Source organism: Myotis lucifugus, unplaced genomic scaffold, assembly GCF_000147115.1.
Source record: "Myotis lucifugus unplaced genomic scaffold, Myoluc2.0 scaffold_126, whole genome shotgun sequence".
Taxonomy (NCBI): Eukaryota; Metazoa; Chordata; class Mammalia; order Chiroptera; family Vespertilionidae; genus Myotis; species Myotis lucifugus.
Window position 1 is genome coordinate 788,028 of NW_005871174.1, and position 19,242 is coordinate 807,269.

Below are 19,242 nucleotides of genomic sequence, written 5' to 3' on the forward strand. Positions count from 1 at the left end.
TTTGTGCTTTAACTCCGCCCAGTTGTGGTGTTTTGGGGGTAGCTCGCTTGCAGGGGTCCGCTTGAAAGTTTTCTTGGCTAGTTTCGCGGATTCACCCAGCTACCGAGCACACGACGGACACGGAAAAGGAAAATAATAAAACGCAAAGCACGTGGCCTTCCGGATCTCACTTTTCTTGGCCCCTCTCCCGACCCGTAGCCGCGCCTTGTTACGACTGCGTGGGCGACTCGTCTATAAAAGCCGGGCTCGGCGCGTCCCGTCGCCACAGTGGCTTCCTGTTGTCTTTCTGTCCGTGCGGAGTTGTAGTCTCGCCAGGAATCCCTGTGGCCGTGAAGATGGCGTCTACCAGCCGGTTAGTATGACCGCCCGATCCCGGCTAGTCGAGGGCTGGCGGGGACCCCGTGCCCGGCGGCCGCGGGGCTGCCGCGCCGGGTAGGGCGCCCAGGAGATGCGGGCGGCGGCTGCGGCCGCACCGGCCGCCCGACCGGACAAAGGCGCTTCCCGGCGGCGGGCTGTCAGGGGCGTCGCTGGGGCTGCCGAGCGGCCGGCGTTCCCGCCCCAGGGTCTGAGATCGCCATCTCACCCGGGCTCCACCCTGTGGGGGCCCCTGGGTCCGCAGCCCCTAGCCTCTTGCCTTCTGCTGAGATTGCAAACGGCTGTTTTCCTTTCTTTATTGTTCCTTTTTTCCCTACGCTTGTTTTCCACCTACGGCTCGGGCGGCCCGAGGCCCGTGAGTCGTCCCTTCCAAAGAGCGGGAGAGGGCTAGTGCAGGTCCCCATCCAGCTGACAGCTGGAAAGTTAGGGACGTCGGTATTGGTGAGCCCGATGGAGTCTGATCGCCATCCCAGAGGCCCTCTGAATGGAGGTTAAGGCATTGCTGAAGATCCGATCAGTTCCCTTCTTAAGAGGCTTCTTTACAAATATCTTCTGTATTTTCCTGAAGAAAATCTTGCCTGCAGAAAATTATTTACAAATGCTGGGAAGTTACTCTAATGCAGCGGTTCTCAACCTGTGGGTCGCGACCCTTTCACAGGGGTCGCCTACGACTATCGGAAAACACATATATAATTACATATTGTGTTTGTGATTAATCACTATGCTTTAATTATGTTCAATTTGTAACGATGAAATTGGGGGTCACCACAACATGAGGAACTGTATTAAAGGGTCGCGGCATTAGGAAGGTTGAGAACCACTGCGTAGTGTATTTTAAAAATGCAAAATATTGTACTCACATGGACAGGAAAAGCATGTAGTGCCCGTAGAGACAGCCTTTAATCCTGTGACCTGAAAAAGGCTTGCAGACCTTAATTATATCTCTCCTTACCACTATGAGGTAGATACTCGTATTTTTGCATGAGTGTAAATTGAGTCATGCCAATGCTGGCTTTTCCAAGTTGAGGGTTAGAACAGGCTGTAGTAAGGCATATATCTCTTTCTTATTCTCACACAGTTGGGTTTTAGTTAATTCATAATGTATTAACAGTAATTAAGTTCCTATAATTTCTGGAAGGCAACTCTGGCATAAATTTTTGAACCTGTTGTAATCTGTGGAATTGAGTTCCCAATGAAAGCCATTATCATAAGTAGTAAGCTAGAGAAGTCCGGGCCCTTTTTGGTAAACTGCCAAAACTTACTATTTTATGTTACTGTATTTTTTTAAAAATATGGGGAACAGTGAGGCAGCTTTAGCTAATGGCCTGTTTGGCAATAATTCTTAAAGTCAATGACACTCTTGTTTACTGATTCTAATTCTATGATTGAGTGCTCAATCATTCTATCTGGGCGTGGCTCTGTCAGGGAAGGCTTACTTGTAAGTAAATGGGAAACTTCAGCTTCCCAAAGACACCTAAATACAGCGTATGGTCTCTCATGGCAGTAGATCTGAAAGGTGCATGTGGGCATATTTGGGCACAGCTTTTACATATAAGAACAGGAAGATGTATTTGTATGAAATGTTACAGTATCAGTCTAGTAAATTCACTTGATAAATTTCTTACCCAAAAAGTACACTATACTTTGTATGCCTTGTTAAAAAAAAAGTTCGAAATAAATTTTTTCTGAACATGTCCAGCTCTATGTGTTAATGCATTGTTCAGCTTTTTGAGTTTTTCTTCCAGTGAGAACAAAGGTAAATGTTAGTATTTCTACCTTTTCACTGTTTTTAACTTGAGGAAGATACACAGTTAATAGGCTCTGAAACTGGCTGGTGTTTTCACAGAAAAGAGCACAAGTGTTCTGAGTTCAAATTTAAGCTCCACCACTTATTCTGTGATTTCGGGCAAATCATTCTCTGGGCATAATCTTTAAAGTGGAGATAATGCCCATCTTCAGGGTGGCTTTGAAGATTAATAATTATGTATAGCACTAGACCCACAGTAGGCACCCAGTAAGTTATAGCTATAAAATGAATTTGGGATTATCTGGCTTCTTAGGTAGTCACAATTGCTTTAGTGTTAGGGGTGATTGTTTACCACATTCCTTTCCTATTGTTTTTCCCCTTACTTCCCCTACAACCCCACTCTTGTAGTTTCTCCTTTGTATTACTCTTCAGGAAATTTGATTAAAAGTTGACTTACATGATTTCATTTTATTTTGGATAGATAACACATTACACATATTAAAAAGGCAAGAAAAGTGAAAAGTAGTCTGCCTTCTTCCCCAGCTTCCAGCCATCTAATTCTTCCCCAAAGCATTCATTGTAACCAGTTTCGTGCTTTCCCAGTGAGTCTCTGCTTTAGCAAATATATGCATACTAGAGGACCGGTGCACGAATTTGTGCACAGGTGGGGTCTGGCTGGCTCGCCCGATCGAGCTGGGCTGGGTTAGCCTCGGGGGGGGGGGGGGGGGGGGGGGGGAGCCCGGATGGTTAGTGGGCCAGCCCCGCTCCCTGGTCAAACTCCAGTCGAACTCCTGGTCAAGGAGACAATTTGCATATTACCCTTTTATTATATAGGATTATATAGGATAGTTCTAAGCCCTCCCACCACCCCCTGAAAAAGGAGTCTAATGTAAACACTGTGCCTTGCTTTTTACCTTTTTTATGAAGTTGGTGCACATGTTTTAAGTGCACAGGTCAATTAATAAGTGAGCATTTACGCAAAGCTACAACCCAGGTCAAGAAATCAAATACCACTAGCACCCTGGAAGCCTCCGTTGTGCCCATAGTCTTTACCACATCCTGATTTCTGACACCATAGATCTGTTTTGCCCACTTTAAGGTTTATATAAATGGCAAAAATATGTGTTCATGAGTAGTATTTTATATCAGCATTTTGATATTCATGTTATTGCATATAACTGTAGTTCATACTTTTCTCAATTTTGTATAAAATTCATACCTTTTTATAGTAAGCATATCTTTGTGATTTTTTATATCATATATATATAGATATATAAATAGATACACATACTACATGATACTGTTTCCCATCAGTCCTTTGTGTGATGTGTGCCACCTGACTGTCCACATTATGCATTTGTAATTACTGTTACTCTGCTAACGTTTTCCTTTATTTTAAAATAATTTTCCATAACTTGCTTTTTTAATATTTTATTTGTAATAATTTATGAAAATATTTTTCTATAGGAATTTCTGGAATAAGCATGAATGTAAAGCGAACCCCACCTCCCATTTTTTTCAATGAAAAGATCAACAGGTGTTCTGGTTACCTTGACTATATAAATTTTGGGAATGTGGATTATATTACCAATTTTCCAGTGGGAATTGCCTTCTATGTTGAGAGCTAACATTCTAAACTGTATTATGTGAGAACTTTATCCAAAACCATGAATACCTCTTTTACATGGGTGATACCATCTTTTGGATGTATATTTGTGTTGGCTATAACATAACCTTTTATTAGATTACTTCAAGTGAAATTTTTTCATAAACATTGGCTTTATTCCACATAATACAGAAAACATTCTCAGAATAACAATACCTGTACTACCTCTGACATGAGTACTTAACAATGTTAATAGTTCTTATATAGGCTCTCATTAAGTTCTGTGTGTAAAGTTGTCTCATCACAAATTTTTACATTGATGTCTTTCCTATCATATTGGAAGTGAAAAACTCAGTCTCCAGTAAACTCAAAGGAAAGAGCTCATGGAAATGATATTCCTTGAATTCTTGCATGTTATTAACAGTTTATGGTCTTTTCATTGAAAGCCAGCTTTGCTGCATGTAAAATGTCTGCATCGTGATTGGTTCTTTTTTTAAAATATGTATTTTTAATGATTTCAGAGAGGAGGGGACAGGAAGAGAGTTAGAAACATCAATGAGAGAATCATTGGTTGGTTCATAGGTCAGTGCTCAACCACTGAGCCATGCTGGCTGGGTGGTTCTTTTTCTTTTATATCCTTATTGTAGTTCAGCATTTTTTTTTATGGCATAAGGTTTTCCTGTCTCAAGTGAACTTTTAAAGACAACTTATTTTTAGTGATAACAAACATTTGTGAGTATGAGGTCATATCCCCAGAAATAATTACAAAATCTATGTTAAATGTCTTTGTTGCTTTTTAAAACTGATTTGTCTGGTCATTTAAAGCTGATGTGTCTTCCCCAAACTGCTTCATTATAAAATAATTGAACAAATTATTAATATCACAAATAGATTAAAAAGTAGCTTTAAAACTATTTTTTGATTGCCAACAAAATCAATTCTGGACTAAATGAAATCATTACGTCTTAAGTAAAGTAGAGCCACATCTACTGCCCTCATTTATATTACTACTGAAGGCCAGTGCACGAATTCGTGCACCAGTGGGGTCCCTTGGCCTGGCCTGCGGGATCGGGCCGAAACCGACTCTCCAACATCCCCTGAGGGGTCCTGGATTGCGAGAGAGTGCAGGCCAGCCTGAGGGACCCCACCAGTGCACGATCGGGACCGGGGAGGGACTGTGGGAGGGCTCTAGGGCATGTCTGGCCCATCTCACTCAGTCCCAATAGGGCAGACCCCAGCAGCAAGCTAATGTACCAGTTGGAGCAGTGCACGTCATAGCGACTGGTCGACTCTCTGCCCCCTGGTGGTCAGTGCACATCATAGCCAGTGGTTGAATGGCCTTAGCATATCATTAACATATTACACTTGGATTGGTTGAACGGTTGACCAGACACTTAGCATGTTAGGCTTTTATTATATAGGATAGATTAAGTTTAGTATACTGTTCTAAATCTACCACCATGGTAACTAGCAAGCAGAAAAAATTTATTCTCTGACCAGAGAAATAAATGGCAGGGGGCACAAACTGCATGGTTATCTGTAACTGTCACAGGTTATTATGGTAGCTAGTCATTTCAGTGCTAATCAAGATTTTTTAAAAACTTAATTGCCTACATGTTAAGAGAATAAAACACTTGTTTTCTATTTAAAGTTTTTAATGCTTTTTATGTCTGCAAACCAGTAACTTCGTATAAAAAATAATTCCAATGGAATCTACCTATTAATAACTGGCTAGAATTTAAAGTAATTTAATTGGGGTGTTTACTTCAGAAATTTAGTTTAGCCGGAACCGGTTTGGCTCAGTGGATGGAGCGTCGGCCTGCGGACTGAAAGGTCCCCAGTTCGATTCCGGTCAAGGGCATGCACCTGGGTTGCGGGCACATCCCCAGTGGGAGGTGTGCAGGAGGCAGCTGATCGATATTTCTCTCTCATCGATGTTTCTAACTCTCTATCTCTCTCCCTTCCTCTCTGTAAAAAATCAATAAAATATATTTAAAAAAAAAAAAATTTAGTTTAAATATGTTATAAATATATATTAGAAAAATGTTGCCCTGACTGGCTTGGCTCAGTGGATAGTGCGTCGGCCTGCGGACTGAAGGGTCCCAGGTTCAATTCTGGTCAAGGGTAAAAAAAAGAAAAATGTTAAAAATCCTTCCTCCTCCAACCCCCAGAAGACTACTTTGTTACATGTTGGTTGGGAGGATTGGTGTTTCTCACATATGGTTCACACATTGATGTTTCTCTCTCCCTTTATGTCATAGGGTAAGAATTTTTAAAAAAGAAACAAAAAAACTTTTTTTTTTCCCCATTTCATTTAGTTTGGATGCTCTCCCAAGAGTCACATGTCCAAACCATCCAGATTCGATTTTAGTGGAGGACTACAGAGCTGGTGATATGATCTGTCCTGAATGTGGCCTGGTTGTAGGTAAGCAGTTATTATGGTTTTAACTAATATCACTATTTTGGATACTTTGTCTTTTTTGTGTTTTCCAAACTGTCTTTTAGTGAATACATTTTGACTGTTTAAGTAATTCATATTTAATTCATAATTATCATGAAACACTCAAAAAGAATTAGAAAAAAAACACACAAGTAAGTAAAATCATTCAGAGATATCATATTTTATTGTCAGTTCAAAGGCATATGTTTTATTTTTATTTTTTTGCAGAATTTAGAAAGGTTTTAATTGGGAATATAAGGAATGTCTTGCTAAGCATGTGGACAATATTTGTCCTGATTTTTTTTATTTTGCAGTACTATTTTTCTGTCTCCCAAATTACAATCAGGTCTGTATTGCTTTAGTTTTTGTAGTTTCATGCAGAATACAAAAGATAGGGGAAAATATCTAGATATTTATCAAGATAAAAAAATGATAACTTTATTCATAGTTCTTTTTATTTGGATATGATAACGTGCTCCTCACCAGGCATCCATACATTAGTGAAGCCAACATATTACTGTGAAGCCTTGACAAATATCAGAAAACGAATATGAATACAAATGTAAATAAAATATTTGAAACTATGTGGGGAAGTATACCACTGGCAATTAGAGAATCGGGATGGTGGGTAAGTGAGAGAGAAACTCCAGTGTGCAAGTTACTGCCCTTGCCTATGGGAATGAAAATAGAATTGAAGGGATTATTGTCAGAAAATTAAATGAGTTATCATGTATAAAGTAAGTAAAACAGTGCCCGCCATATAGAAAGCTCTTTATATGTAACTACCATGTTGCCTGAGAACTGGGTTATTTTGGAGGAGTTCCTCTCTGCTGCTAAACTCAAGAACCCACATACCAGTCCCCCCCCCCTTTTTTAAATAATTTTTTATTATATATGTCCCTTTTTCTCCCCATAGACCCTCTTCAGCCCCCCCTGGACCTTCAGCACCCTATTGTCAGTGTCCATGAGTTATGCACATATGCATATAAGTTCTTTGGTTGGTTACCTCCCACCCACCCACCCTCCCCTGCCTTCCCTCTGAGATTCCACACTCTGTTCCATGCTTCCATGTCTCTGGATCCACTCCGTTCATCAGTTTATTTTGTTACTTAGATTCCACATATGAGTGTGATCATGTGATACTTGTCTTTCTCTGACTGACTTACCTCAATTAGCATGATATTCTCCAGGTCCCTCCATGCTGTCTCAAAGGGTAAGAGATTCTTCTTTTTGCATAGAATTCCATGATATAAATGGTACCATAGCTTTTTTATCCACTCATCTACTGATGGGCACTTGGGCTGTTTCCAGATCCTAGCTATTGTAAATTGTGCTGCTATGAACATAGGGATGCATGCATTCTTTCTGATTGGTGCTTCGGGGTTTTTAAGATATATTCCTAGAAGTAGGATCACTGGGTCAAATGGCAGTTCCATATTTAATTTTTTGAGGAAACTCCATACTGTTTTCCATAATGGTTGCACAGGTTTGCATTCCCAACAGCAGTGCACGAGGGTTCCCTTTTCTCCACATCTTCGCCAGCACTTGTTTGTTGATTTGTTGATGGTAGCCATTCTGACAGGTGTGAGATGGTACCTCATTGTCATTTTGATTTGCATCTCTCTGATGATTAGTGACTTCAAGCATTTTTTCATATGTCTCTTGGCCATCTGTATGTCCTCTTTGGAGAAGTGTCTACTAGTATTTAGGTCCTTTGCCCATTTTTGATTGGATTGTTTGTCTTCCTTTTGTCAGTTGTATGAGTTCCTTATATATTTTGGATACTAACCCTTTATCAGATGTATCATTGCCAAATATGTTCTCCCCTACAGTGGGCTGCCTATTCGTTATGTTGATGGTTTCTTTTGCTGTGTAGAGCTTTTTAGTTTGATGTAGTCCCATTTGTTTATTTTCTCCTTAGTTTCCTTTGGCTTAGGAGATGTATCAGTAAACATATTGCTACAAGACCTGTCTGAGATTTTGCTGCCTATGGTTTCTTCTAGAATTTTTATGGTTCCACGTCTTATATTTAAGTCCTTTATCCATTTTGAGTTTATTATTGTGTATGGTGTAAGTTGGTGATCTAGTTTCATTTTTTTTGCATGTATCCAATTTTCCCAACACCATTTATTGAAGAGACTATCTTGATTCCATTGTATGCTCTTGCCTCCTTTGTCAAATATTAATTGAGCATAATGGCCTGGGTTGAGTTCTGGGTTCTCTGTTCTGTTCCATTGATCTATATGCCTGTTCTTGTGTCAGTACCAGGCTGTTATGATTATGGTGGCTTTGTAGTATAACTTGAAATCTGGTATTGTGATTCCTCCAACTTTGTTTTTCTTTTTTAGAATTGCTGCAGCTACTCGGGGTCTTTTTTGATTCCATATAAATTTTTGGAGTATTTGATCTAACTCTGAAATATGTTGTTAGTATTTTAATAGGGATTGCATAGAATCTGTAGATTGCTTTGGGTAGTATGGACACTTTAATGATGTTGATTCTACCAATCCAAGAACAAGGTACAATCTTCCACTTTTTTGTATCTTTTTCTATCTCTTTTTTCAACATCCTGAAGTTTTCCCAGATGCATATGTTTTATAATGTTGGATAGGAGGGAACATCAATTTGAGAGTTAATAATAAAAAAAAAGGCCCCCAGTTTCCTGAGTTCTTAGTCTTAAATATTTGATGGGGCATTGAGGATGGCAGGATTACACCCATGTAATATAACTTTTGTGGCTTTTAAATGTCATTTATTTCGGAGCATAAAAGTGTATCTGTGTTGAATCTTATCCAAGGCAAAAAAGATTTGTTGTAATTTTCATTTCCTATGGAATGATTTATTTATGTTTTTCTGGTGTAAAATAGTCATTGCTAAAAATATTTCTTAAAATTTCACTTTTATTTCTTTGCTCACTAATCTAGAAATGCTCCAAAACTTTAGAATAGAAATGATCTACTTAAAAATTATTCTGCCGAGCCAATGTGGCTTGGTTGGTTGAGTGTTGTTCCATGCACCAGGAGGTTGCGAGTTTGATTTCAGGTCAGGATACATGCCCGGGTTGGGAGCTCAATCCTCAGTAGGGGGAAAGCAGGAGGCAGCTGATTGATGTTTCTCTCTCATCCATGCTTCTATCTCTCCTTCTCCCTTTCTCTCTCTGAAATCAATAAAAACATTTAAATATATAAAAGACTAATATGCATATTGTCCCTGGGGGAGTTCAACCCTAAGACTGATCACTCACTGTGACGTGCGCTAACCATCAGGGGGCGGCCTGGAATGAAGGACGTCCCCGGCCGGCAGCCGGCAGCCAGGGAAGGGCGGCCCCGGCCGGCAACTGGAAGGCCCCGATTGGCCCTGATCGCCGGTCAGGCCTAGGGACCCTACCCGTGCATGAATTTCATGCCCCGGGCCTCTAGTATTTTTATAAAAAGTATTCTGGTGGTAGTGTTGCAGCCATGCCTTAGTAGTTTGAAAATGCTAGGATTGTGGGAAGTATAACAGATACATTGATGTTGATGTACTGTGGATGTGTTTACTGGAGGACATCTGTAATATTCATTTAAGTAGTTGCTTTCCTCAGATCTCCAGTGGGAATTTTAAATCATACAGAGCTGCTAATAAGAATTGAAATCCATTTGCATTATATTATGCTCAGTAAGAAATATTTTTAACAGCTAGTTCACTTTACAGTAGACATTGTTCTAAATGATTTACATATTCACTCAGTTTAACCTCAGAGAAATATGTGAGGTGAGTGCTCACATTATCTTCATTTTGGAGGTTAGGAAACTGAAGTTTAGGTAATCTGGCAGTCTTGCTCCTCTGTCTGCATGGGAGCCAAATTTCTATCCTACATAATAAAATGAGTTCAATTGGAGATTGGCACACTATGACCCACTGCCTGTTTTCACATGGCCTGTATGCTAAGAATGGCTTTTACATTTTTTAAACGGTTGAAAAAAATCAAGAGAATAATATTTTGGGGCACATGAAAATAATAAAATTCTTATTTTAGTGTCCATAAGTAAAGTTTTATTGGAGCACAGCCATAATCATTTGTTTACATATTGACTATTGCTCCTTTCTTAATACAACAGCAGAATTTAGTAGTTGCAACAGAAACCATATATGTTGCTCTCATCACTTTGTACTGCTGCTCAGTGCACTACAAATCCCAGTTGATAGTTAAAATCCCACAGCATTTTTAAGTAACAAGCATACCTCCATACTGCAACATTTTATTTATTTGTTTTGTTATCATTGCATACTCATTATGTCAAAACAAACAAAAAACAATGAACTTGAATGTCATGCTTTTAAGGCCCAGTGTAGTATGAGTTATTTTGTTATTGAATTAGATGGTGAAGCATTGTGTTTATTATGCTATGATATTTTAGCTGTGCTAAAAGAATGCAATAAACATTTAGATTACCAGACAAAACACTGTCACAGTACTCCCAACTGAGGAACACAATGGTCAGAAGATTTAGAAAATGTAAAGTGGAATACCTCATCACAGCAGAATTTCACAAAAATAAAAGAATGAAAATAAGGCTGCAGCTAAAGTTTCTGAGTGGCTCATTTGTAGGCCAAGCAGGGAAAGCCGTTTACCAATGCTGAGTTAATTAATTTATGTGTGATTGCAACAGCTGAAGAAATGTGTCCAGAGAAAAACTTATTAAGACTGTTAGCCTTTCAGTAAGAACAGTTGTTTGAAGAGTTGAGGACATCAATACTCAAAATATAAGGCAAATTATTTCAACTATTTTTCCTAGACTCTTGATGACTAGACAGATGTTACTGATGTTGAGTTGTTTATTCAAGGAGTCAGTGCAGAGTTTGCAGAGTTTGAAACTGCATGAAACATCCATAGGAGAAAATACTTTCAAAGATGTTGCAAGAGTATTGATTCAGTACAATGTGAAGTGGAATATGTTAAAAAGTATTATAACTTATTAGTGGCCTGGTGCACAAAATTCGTGCACATTAAAAGGGAATTAGAGGAAATATTTTAATAATTGCTATTTGCCCTCTCTCTATAATAGAAGTGTCAGAGATGAAAGAAAATTAGTAAAATGTGTATGAAAATCTTCCTCTTGTCAGAGTCTGGGGTGCACCGAGGGACCTAGAGTCAAGTCCCCGCCCACCACCCGCACGCGCTTCGAAAATGCAGGAGACCCAGACCTGGCCGGCCCCACCCACACTGGGTGAGCCAGCCCCAACCCCGTCAAGCCCTGCTGGGTGGAGGGCACGGCCTGAAGTCCCTCACCCCAGCCAGGCGCCATGCAGCCTTGGGTCCCTGCTATTCAGTCGTGACGTTATGGCATCCTGGCTAATTTGCATATTCCTGTATTATATAGATAGATCGTGGTGAAAAAATGTGTGGAGCAGAAGACTTATTTGCAAAGTGTAAAAATGTAAGATTTTTAAAAACCTATAGTCATTCATTGTATTTTTCATCACCAGATACATTGTGGAAAAGGTTTGAATCTGTCATGTACTATTACTGATCCAATAGTGTCAGTAGTGGACTTCATTCAATCTCATGGACAGTTCTACCACACAGTAATTTGTTTGCTTAGTAGTGGAAAAGTTACCTTGTAATTTTTGTAGCTTAGGGGCAAGATTGAAATTTCTCTGAACCAGTACTGCCTTCAATAACTATTAAACACTGAATGGCTTTGGTAATTAACTATTGCTGTAGACTTGCTAATATTTCCAAATGAATTCAACCTAGAGTCACAAGGCAAAACAGTGCCTATATGTTAAACACTGTGATAAAGTGAATTTGACAGCAACTAATGTCTGAATCACAAGTAATGTTAAATTGCTTTATGTAGTATTTTTTATACTTTCATTGATGTCAGAAGTTAAAATAAGAACTAAGATCTTCATTCCCAAACAGATCTGCAGCAGATATACAGGGTGTTCCCAAAAAAATGTATGCACTCATGACAGCTGATAGCTCAATTTTTAAAATGAAATGTTTTTTAATAAACATTGCCTTTAATTATTCAAAGTGTGTGCATATATTTTTTGGGGTCACCCTATATTGCCAGACTCAAACTATATTTTCATTAGTGTTTTTCAGACCTGGATACAAAAGCAAAGGAAATTTTCATCTTATAAAATCTGTTTAATTGTGCAATTTAGGAGCTTCCACCAAACCTTCAGTTGGAAGTGATTAATGTACACTGTAGTGACATGATAAAAAGCAAGTATCAGAATGTAATAAAATTCTATAAATGCCTTGCAAGCAATGAATATGCTCAATTAAAATCATATGCTTGTGGCCTAGCTGCTTTGTCTCAGTGGATAGAGCGTCGGCCTGTGGACTGAAGCAGTGGTCGCCAACCTTTTGAACCAGCTAGATACCACCAGTTGGCGACTGCTGCTCCAAAGGTTTCCTTAAACCAGCGGTCGCCAACCTTTCGGACCTCACGGACCACCGGTTGGCGATCGCTGGACTGAAGGATCACAGGTTCAATTCATGTCAAGGGCACATGCCTGGGTTGTGGGCTCTATCACCAGTGAGGGGATGTGCAGGATTCTCTCTTCTCATTGATGTTTCTCTTTCTCCCTCTCCCTTCCTCTCTGAAATCAATAAAAATATACTTAAAAAATCATATGCTTGTGGATTAATTTCAGTATTTGGCAATATTTGTGTGAAAAAGACTTTTAAAAAGTGAAATACATAAAATCTTGTTGACACAGCATTGACAGATGAACATTTGCAGTCAATGTTGATAGGGAACACTTAGTTTGAATTCCAGTTATGTGAAATGTTATCCCCCCAGAAAGAGAATTCCATTCTTCTATTTTGCTGATACGCCAAGCAAATTATTTTGAAAATACCTTAATTAAACATGACGCTTCATGAGTCTAAATTGTAAAAATACATATACATACATATGTATGTACACAAGTTATCTATAATAATAAGCATAATATGCTAATTAGACTGGACAGCTGAACGTCCTTCCGGACAAAGCCGCGGTGGCTGCGAGGGCTGAGGGCAGGCAGCCATAGTGGCCAGCAGCAGCGGCAACAGGGTGATGGGATGGCACCTTCCCTGATCGGCCCGGTCACCTCCTGCAGAAGGAGGCCAGACTGCAACTTAGGCCCGCCCCACAGGGAGCGGGTTTAAGCCGTCAGTAGGACATCCCCTCCCTGACTGTGAGAAGGGGGCAGGCTGGGCTGAGCGACTCCCCCCCACACCCAGTGTACGAATTTTTGTGCACCGGGCCTCTAGTCTATAATAATAAAAGGGTAATATACCAATTACACCGGACGTCCTTCCAGACAAGCCGGGGCCAGAGGGAAGCCGCCCAGGTCCCGGGTGCCTAGCAGCAGGGCTGAAGTGAAAGCTGGTGCCAGTAGCCGGGGGAAGGAAGGCCTACTCTTGCATGAATTTTCGTGCATTGGGCCTCTACTATTGATAATAAATTTAGATTGTAGTATATAATTAGATTTGCATTATCTTGCTGGTTTAAAGGCATGTGCTCTTTATTCCCAGCTCAATTCAAGCCTTTTTTTCTTATACTATGGAGACAGGGGAGAAATTAAGCTGAGCAAGTCTTCTCCAATCCACTTAAAATTAGTGACTTTTTCTTATTTGAGATACTGATGTCCATAGGAATTTAAATCCAGACATATAATATCATCATTGGTTTCTTATTAAATGATCTTGGTATAATGGATTGATTGTACTTGCCATAAAAGTTTTTCATTTTCTGACTTTTTAGATTATATCAGATTTATTGAATAATCAACAGACAAGTTTAGAAACTGAAACTCCTAGAATTATTTTTAAACAACTCTGTAATTAATGTTTAACTTGTGCTTGAAACTTATGACAGCTTCTAACTCTTATTTCAAACTCAAGACTAGATACCACTCAGTTGTCATTTTCAAAGCCATATGGTTTGGAAAGTAGAGTTCATTACTATCACTTTTTAAAATGAAATAATTCATAATATAAAAATTATATTTATCTTTTATGGTATATACTACCTCTTCTCTAGTCTTTAATAACACTTTTCTCACTCTTCTTCAAACCTGCATTCATTGGCTCCTTGAAGCCCACCATTCAGTTACAAAACCAGTGTCACATGTTTTTAGGATTTTCTTAAAGCAATATCATACTTTCAGGAAACGATTTCTGTTTCAATTACATGACAAACTCAGAACTTTGTGGCTTATAGCAACCATTTTATTTTGCTCATGATTTCACAGGAAGGACTCATCTGGGCCATTGTTTCCACATGGCACAGGCTAAATGTGGAGGATCCACTTCCATGATGGCTTCTTCACCTGCATTTCTTGGCCTCCCTACATGGCTCTGTCATTGTCTAGGGCTTCTCTGTAGTTGTGTCAGTGTAGTCATATTTCATATGTGGTGGTTGGTTTCTAAGACTAATATCCCAAGAGCAAGTGTTTTGTACTTGGATAGTTAGGGCTATGGGTAGACTATGATCACTTCTGTATTGTATTAATCAAAGTAGTCTTAGGTCCCACCTAGATTGGAAGGGGTGGAGAAATAGGCTTCATATCATTGTGAGAGGGACAAGGTCATGTTGCAGAAGAGCATGTGAATGGGAGATACTACTGCTGTCTTTGGAAAGTACTACACATTTAATGTCTTGTTTCCCTTCTATCCCAGTATTTAAATGGCTGCGTAGTATTTAGTCTATCCTGTAACTTAGGCCATTTACAACTTTTGTTGCTATTTTTTAATACTATTTAACATGTAAACATTGTTTGGCTTTCCTCTTATTTGAATTATAGGATTTTAATTTTAAACATATGAAGTGTTATGATTTGTGATTGGCTGTCTCACCTTATCAGTAATCCTTAAGATATTGGTAGTGACCTCTAAAATGGGGCCAATTTTTTTAAAGCAAAGCTTTGTCATTGGCTCTAATAGCACTTTTTGTTTTATGTTTTTCCCCCCCAAATCCTAACAGTTTAATTGTGTAACATTAAAAGATGAGCACTAGGTGGCAGTATAATCATATTTAAATCATCGATTTGTGTATAAATTTTACTTTGTACATTGTTTATATTGGCAAAGTATTTAGTGACCTGTTGTAATAGCTGTTAAAGCATGAAGTTGGTTATCATGACTTTTATAAGTAGGATTTCACAATAAGAGGTTGTTTAGAACTACTGGTGTCATTTCTAGTTAAAGCCACTTTTGTGAAACCATTTGAAATTGTTTTTAAAAGCAATTAAGGGAAATACCGTAGCTAGTTTAGGTAGTAGACTTGAAAGAGAAAATGGGTCAATTTGATCTCTTCCTCCTAGGCTCATTCTGGGTGTTGTTTATACCAGTGAATCTACTACTTGAATATATGAATATTCATTAAGAATCAGCTAAGACTAATCATGTCAAGTCTTTCCTGTCAGATTGTTGATATATACCTTTTGTAAATAGCTTTTTTTGAGAAGAAAATAAAATCTGCTGGAAACTGAACCCTAAAAAAAAAATCAGCTGGAAAATATGTTTTAAAGGATTCCAGGTTCCACTTTAAGGTCACACATCATATTAAGAAACACAAATCTATACTATTAACTTTACAGTTTACCAGTCCTTAAGATGTTCTGTATTTTTAGATTTTTTAATCTTTGTTTTCTATGTCTCCAGACCTAGACTACAAATTCCTCTAGAGTATATAGTTTAGATATATAACTAGCAGTCAATGGCCCTGGAGTCTAGGCTTGGCTCTATAGGTAAAAGTTATATAACTACTAGAGGCCCGGTGCACGGGATTAGTGCACTGGTGGGGGGTGTGACCTGAGGGGATCAGCTTGCTTTGGGAGTGCTGCTCATCTCAGTCAGCTGAGCAGCTGTGGACCCACCCTCTAAGCGGCTGCTCCTGCTGTGGGAACACACCACCGGGGGGCAGCTCCTGCGTTGAGCGTCTGCCCCCTGGTGGTCAGTGCACGTCATAGTGACTGGTCGACTGGTTGTTTTGGTCATTCCGACATTCGGTCACTGGGCTTTTATATATATAGAAGACTAGTGGCCCGGTGTCGTGCATTGGCGGGGGGCGGGGTGTGTCCCTCAGCCCGGCCTGTACCCTCTCCAATCTAGGACCCCTTGGGGGGTGTCCTAAACTGGCAGTTGGACATCCCTCTCGCAATCTGGGACCCTGGCTCCTAACTGCTCACCTGCCTGCCGGCTTGATTGCCCCTAACCACTCTGCCTGCCAGCTTGATCGCCCCCAACTGTCCCCACTTCCGGTCTGATGACCCCTAACTGCCCCCCTGCCAACCTGCTTGCTCCCAACTGCCAGCCTGCTAGCCCCGACCTGCTCCCCCACCGGCCTGCTCGCCCCTAACCACCTCTGCCTCGGCCCTGCCGCCATGACTTTGTCTGGAAGGACATCTGGTCTCCTGGAAGGTCTCCCAGTCTAATTAGCATATTACCCTTTTATTAGTATAGATAGTCTAGTCAAGTTATATAATTTCTCAAAGTTTAACTTTATTTTATATAAATGTAAAATAAGCCCCCTTCACCCCCTGGGGGGGGAAGGGCAGGTACAATATATCTCAGAATTGTTAGGAATTATTAAGAATTAAATGAGATAATGTATAAACTATACAGCATAAATTTAGTATGAAATTTCAGTGATACATATTTTGGAAATTCAAGTTATTTCTTTTTGTTAACCTTTTATAAAGAGAGGGTAATTCTAAGTCTGAGGTGCCATTCTTATAACAAGGCAGTTACAAAATGTTTTTGAGTGATTATTGTGGATCTGTCATATTTAATGCTTCAGTTGTATTTTAACAATTATTGGGTTACTATCTTTAACTTTGCATCAGCAGGATTTCATAAAGGAACAGCTTCAGGTTTAGTTCGATATGACCAAGCTATGTTTTTAAATTAAGGGACTTTTGAATTCATTTTCAAATTCTTGCTTTGGCTTCTCTAATAAGCCCTCAGAGACTGCTTTCTTGCCTAATTTAAAATTGTTAATTTAGATGCTACTTTCTCCCATCAGAAAGTTACTAATTTTACTCAACCACTCTCTTACATAGTTTTTTTCATTTTACAGAAAGGCAAATTGAGGCTTGCAGTGCTTAGGTAATAAACACAAGTTTCTACATCTAGTAAGTGACAGCGCCACTTAAATTCAGATCGTAGGACTTAAAAAGCCTTTGGTTTTTCTACTACAAGTTTCCGTTAAGCACTCTGCTGTTCAGAGTGATAGAAAGATGAGACACTGTAAGCAAGCTCTGAGACAACTATTTGGCTAGTATGTGAAAGGGAGGAGGTTACATTCGTACAACATAGCATGGTAAAAGCACTATTACATATTTCCAAGTTTGGTGAGAATACAGAGGAAGGGAGTGGTGACTTCCTGGGGAAGTTACTGTTGAATTCACCTTGAAAGATGTTCATTAAGCATGAGTAACTGTTAATGGAGAGAAACTCATTCCAAGTAGAGGGAAAAAGGAACATGTGCCATAGAGCAGCCTGAAAGTATTAGTATGTTAATGATTAAATTTATTGTCACCAAGCCTAGGGTACATCTTCATCAGAGTCATAGCTCCTTAGCTTAGATGCTGCTGCAGACCTGTCTGTATTTGAGGAAAAGCAAAACATGTTCAGGTATTCAGGGATAGAACTTCTAACACATTTTCCTTTACTAACTATTTTCCAAGTGGTAACTATACTGTTGATTTGTACAGGATGATTTTTTTTGTTTTTGTTTTGTTATTTAGGGTCTATTTTATGGGCTGGGATGGGAAATTAACTATGATGTAGTTTATTTCTAGGGGATAATTCAGTTTGAGTTCCTACCCAATTTACATTAAGGGGAACATAAATGATGATTTTGAGACTGGCTATTTTATTAGTAGTAATTCTTTCTAGAATATCTCTTGTTCATAGTTTTCAAAATTATTTTTTCCTCTCAAAATTGTCTTTAATGCAATATTTCTCGTAAGAAAATATAGTAGCCCTTGATTCTTTGAAATAAGGGACTAGTAGAAAGGGTTAAATAATTGAAAATGATTGAACTTTTAGACTCAGCACATTTAGAAAGTATTTTTAGTTTTAAACTAAATGTTTTTAAATAAGCCAAGCCTACAAAAACAAGTAATTTGGGGAATATTGTTCTAAGACTCCTATTCTGAATTCTCTATTATAGGTTGTATGCCAAAATGCTTAAATAAGATCAATTTCCAGGAAGATGCCAGAAAAATTCTGATTCCTCTTTATATTCCCTGTTTAAAATTTTTATTAATTTACAATAAGAAACAAAACAAAAACATTCTAAAAGTTTAGGCCAGACTAGAAAATCAGATTCCAAAATTAGCTTCCTGGCTGCTTTTTGGTATGTTTCTGTTTTCCCCTCACCTTTAAGATTGCTACCTTAAGCTGTTTTGGTTTTAATAGTGTACTACAAAATGCTTTTGGATGGATTTACAATTTATAGCTTGCATGGTAAGGAGTTTAAATGTCTATTTGTCTTTGTGTACTATTTCTTGTAGACTAGAAGGCAAAGTCCCTTGATTGTACTGGACATTCATTCTCATCTCCTCTCTCCCTACCCCATTATTCCTTATAGCAGAGGCTGCTGGTTGTTTCCCAGGATGTTTCCCCACTCCTTAGTAATAGAACCCCCTTGGTTTTTAACTGGGCATATGGCTGCCCAGCTAGACTGTATTTCCCAGCTTCCCTTGTAGTTGGGTATGGCCATATGGGTTGTAAGTAGAAGAGATGTGTGCCATTCTAGATTCTTCCCTAAGGGATGTGCCTTCCATTTATTCCTTCCTCCTGGCTAGAATTTAGATCGTGATGCAGGGAACTACCAACAGTCATTGTACACTACAAGATGCAAGTCATCCAAGATGAAGATGGGTTATCAAAAAGATAGGAGTCTGAGTCACACTAGTTAAGGACTATTTATTGTGGATTGTTAACGTGAGAGAGTTCTGCTCTAAGTTGGTGTTATATTTGCTTTGATTAGAAACCTACCTGCATCCTTTGTAATACACTTCTGGAACCATACTGGGAGTTTATTTTGTTTCAGTCATCTATTTGCCAGGAACTCTTGA

The 19,242-nt window shown here is 39.1% G+C and overlaps 1 protein-coding gene across 5 annotated transcripts in view; it reads left to right on the plus strand.

Annotated features, from left to right (window-relative positions):
- Positions 1-215: 215 nt before the first annotated feature.
- The window catches only part of GTF2B (general transcription factor IIB), a 51,332-nt gene continuing 32,305 nt past the window's right edge, over positions 216-19,242 (plus strand). For 3 of the 5 annotated variants that reach the window (XR_002830529.1, XR_002830530.1, XM_006093901.3), the window contains exons 1-2: positions 217-352; positions 6,047-6,153. Coding sequence is in view for 1 of the 5 variants with exons in the window: in XM_006093901.3 (XP_006093963.1) it covers positions 336-352; positions 6,047-6,153 (124 nt within the window). In the remaining 4 variants the exon portion in view is untranslated. Of the gene's footprint in view, positions 353-6,046; positions 6,154-19,242 lie in introns of all 5 variants that reach the window. The other 2 variants (XR_002830531.1, XR_002830532.1) reach the window with 1 other exon arrangement.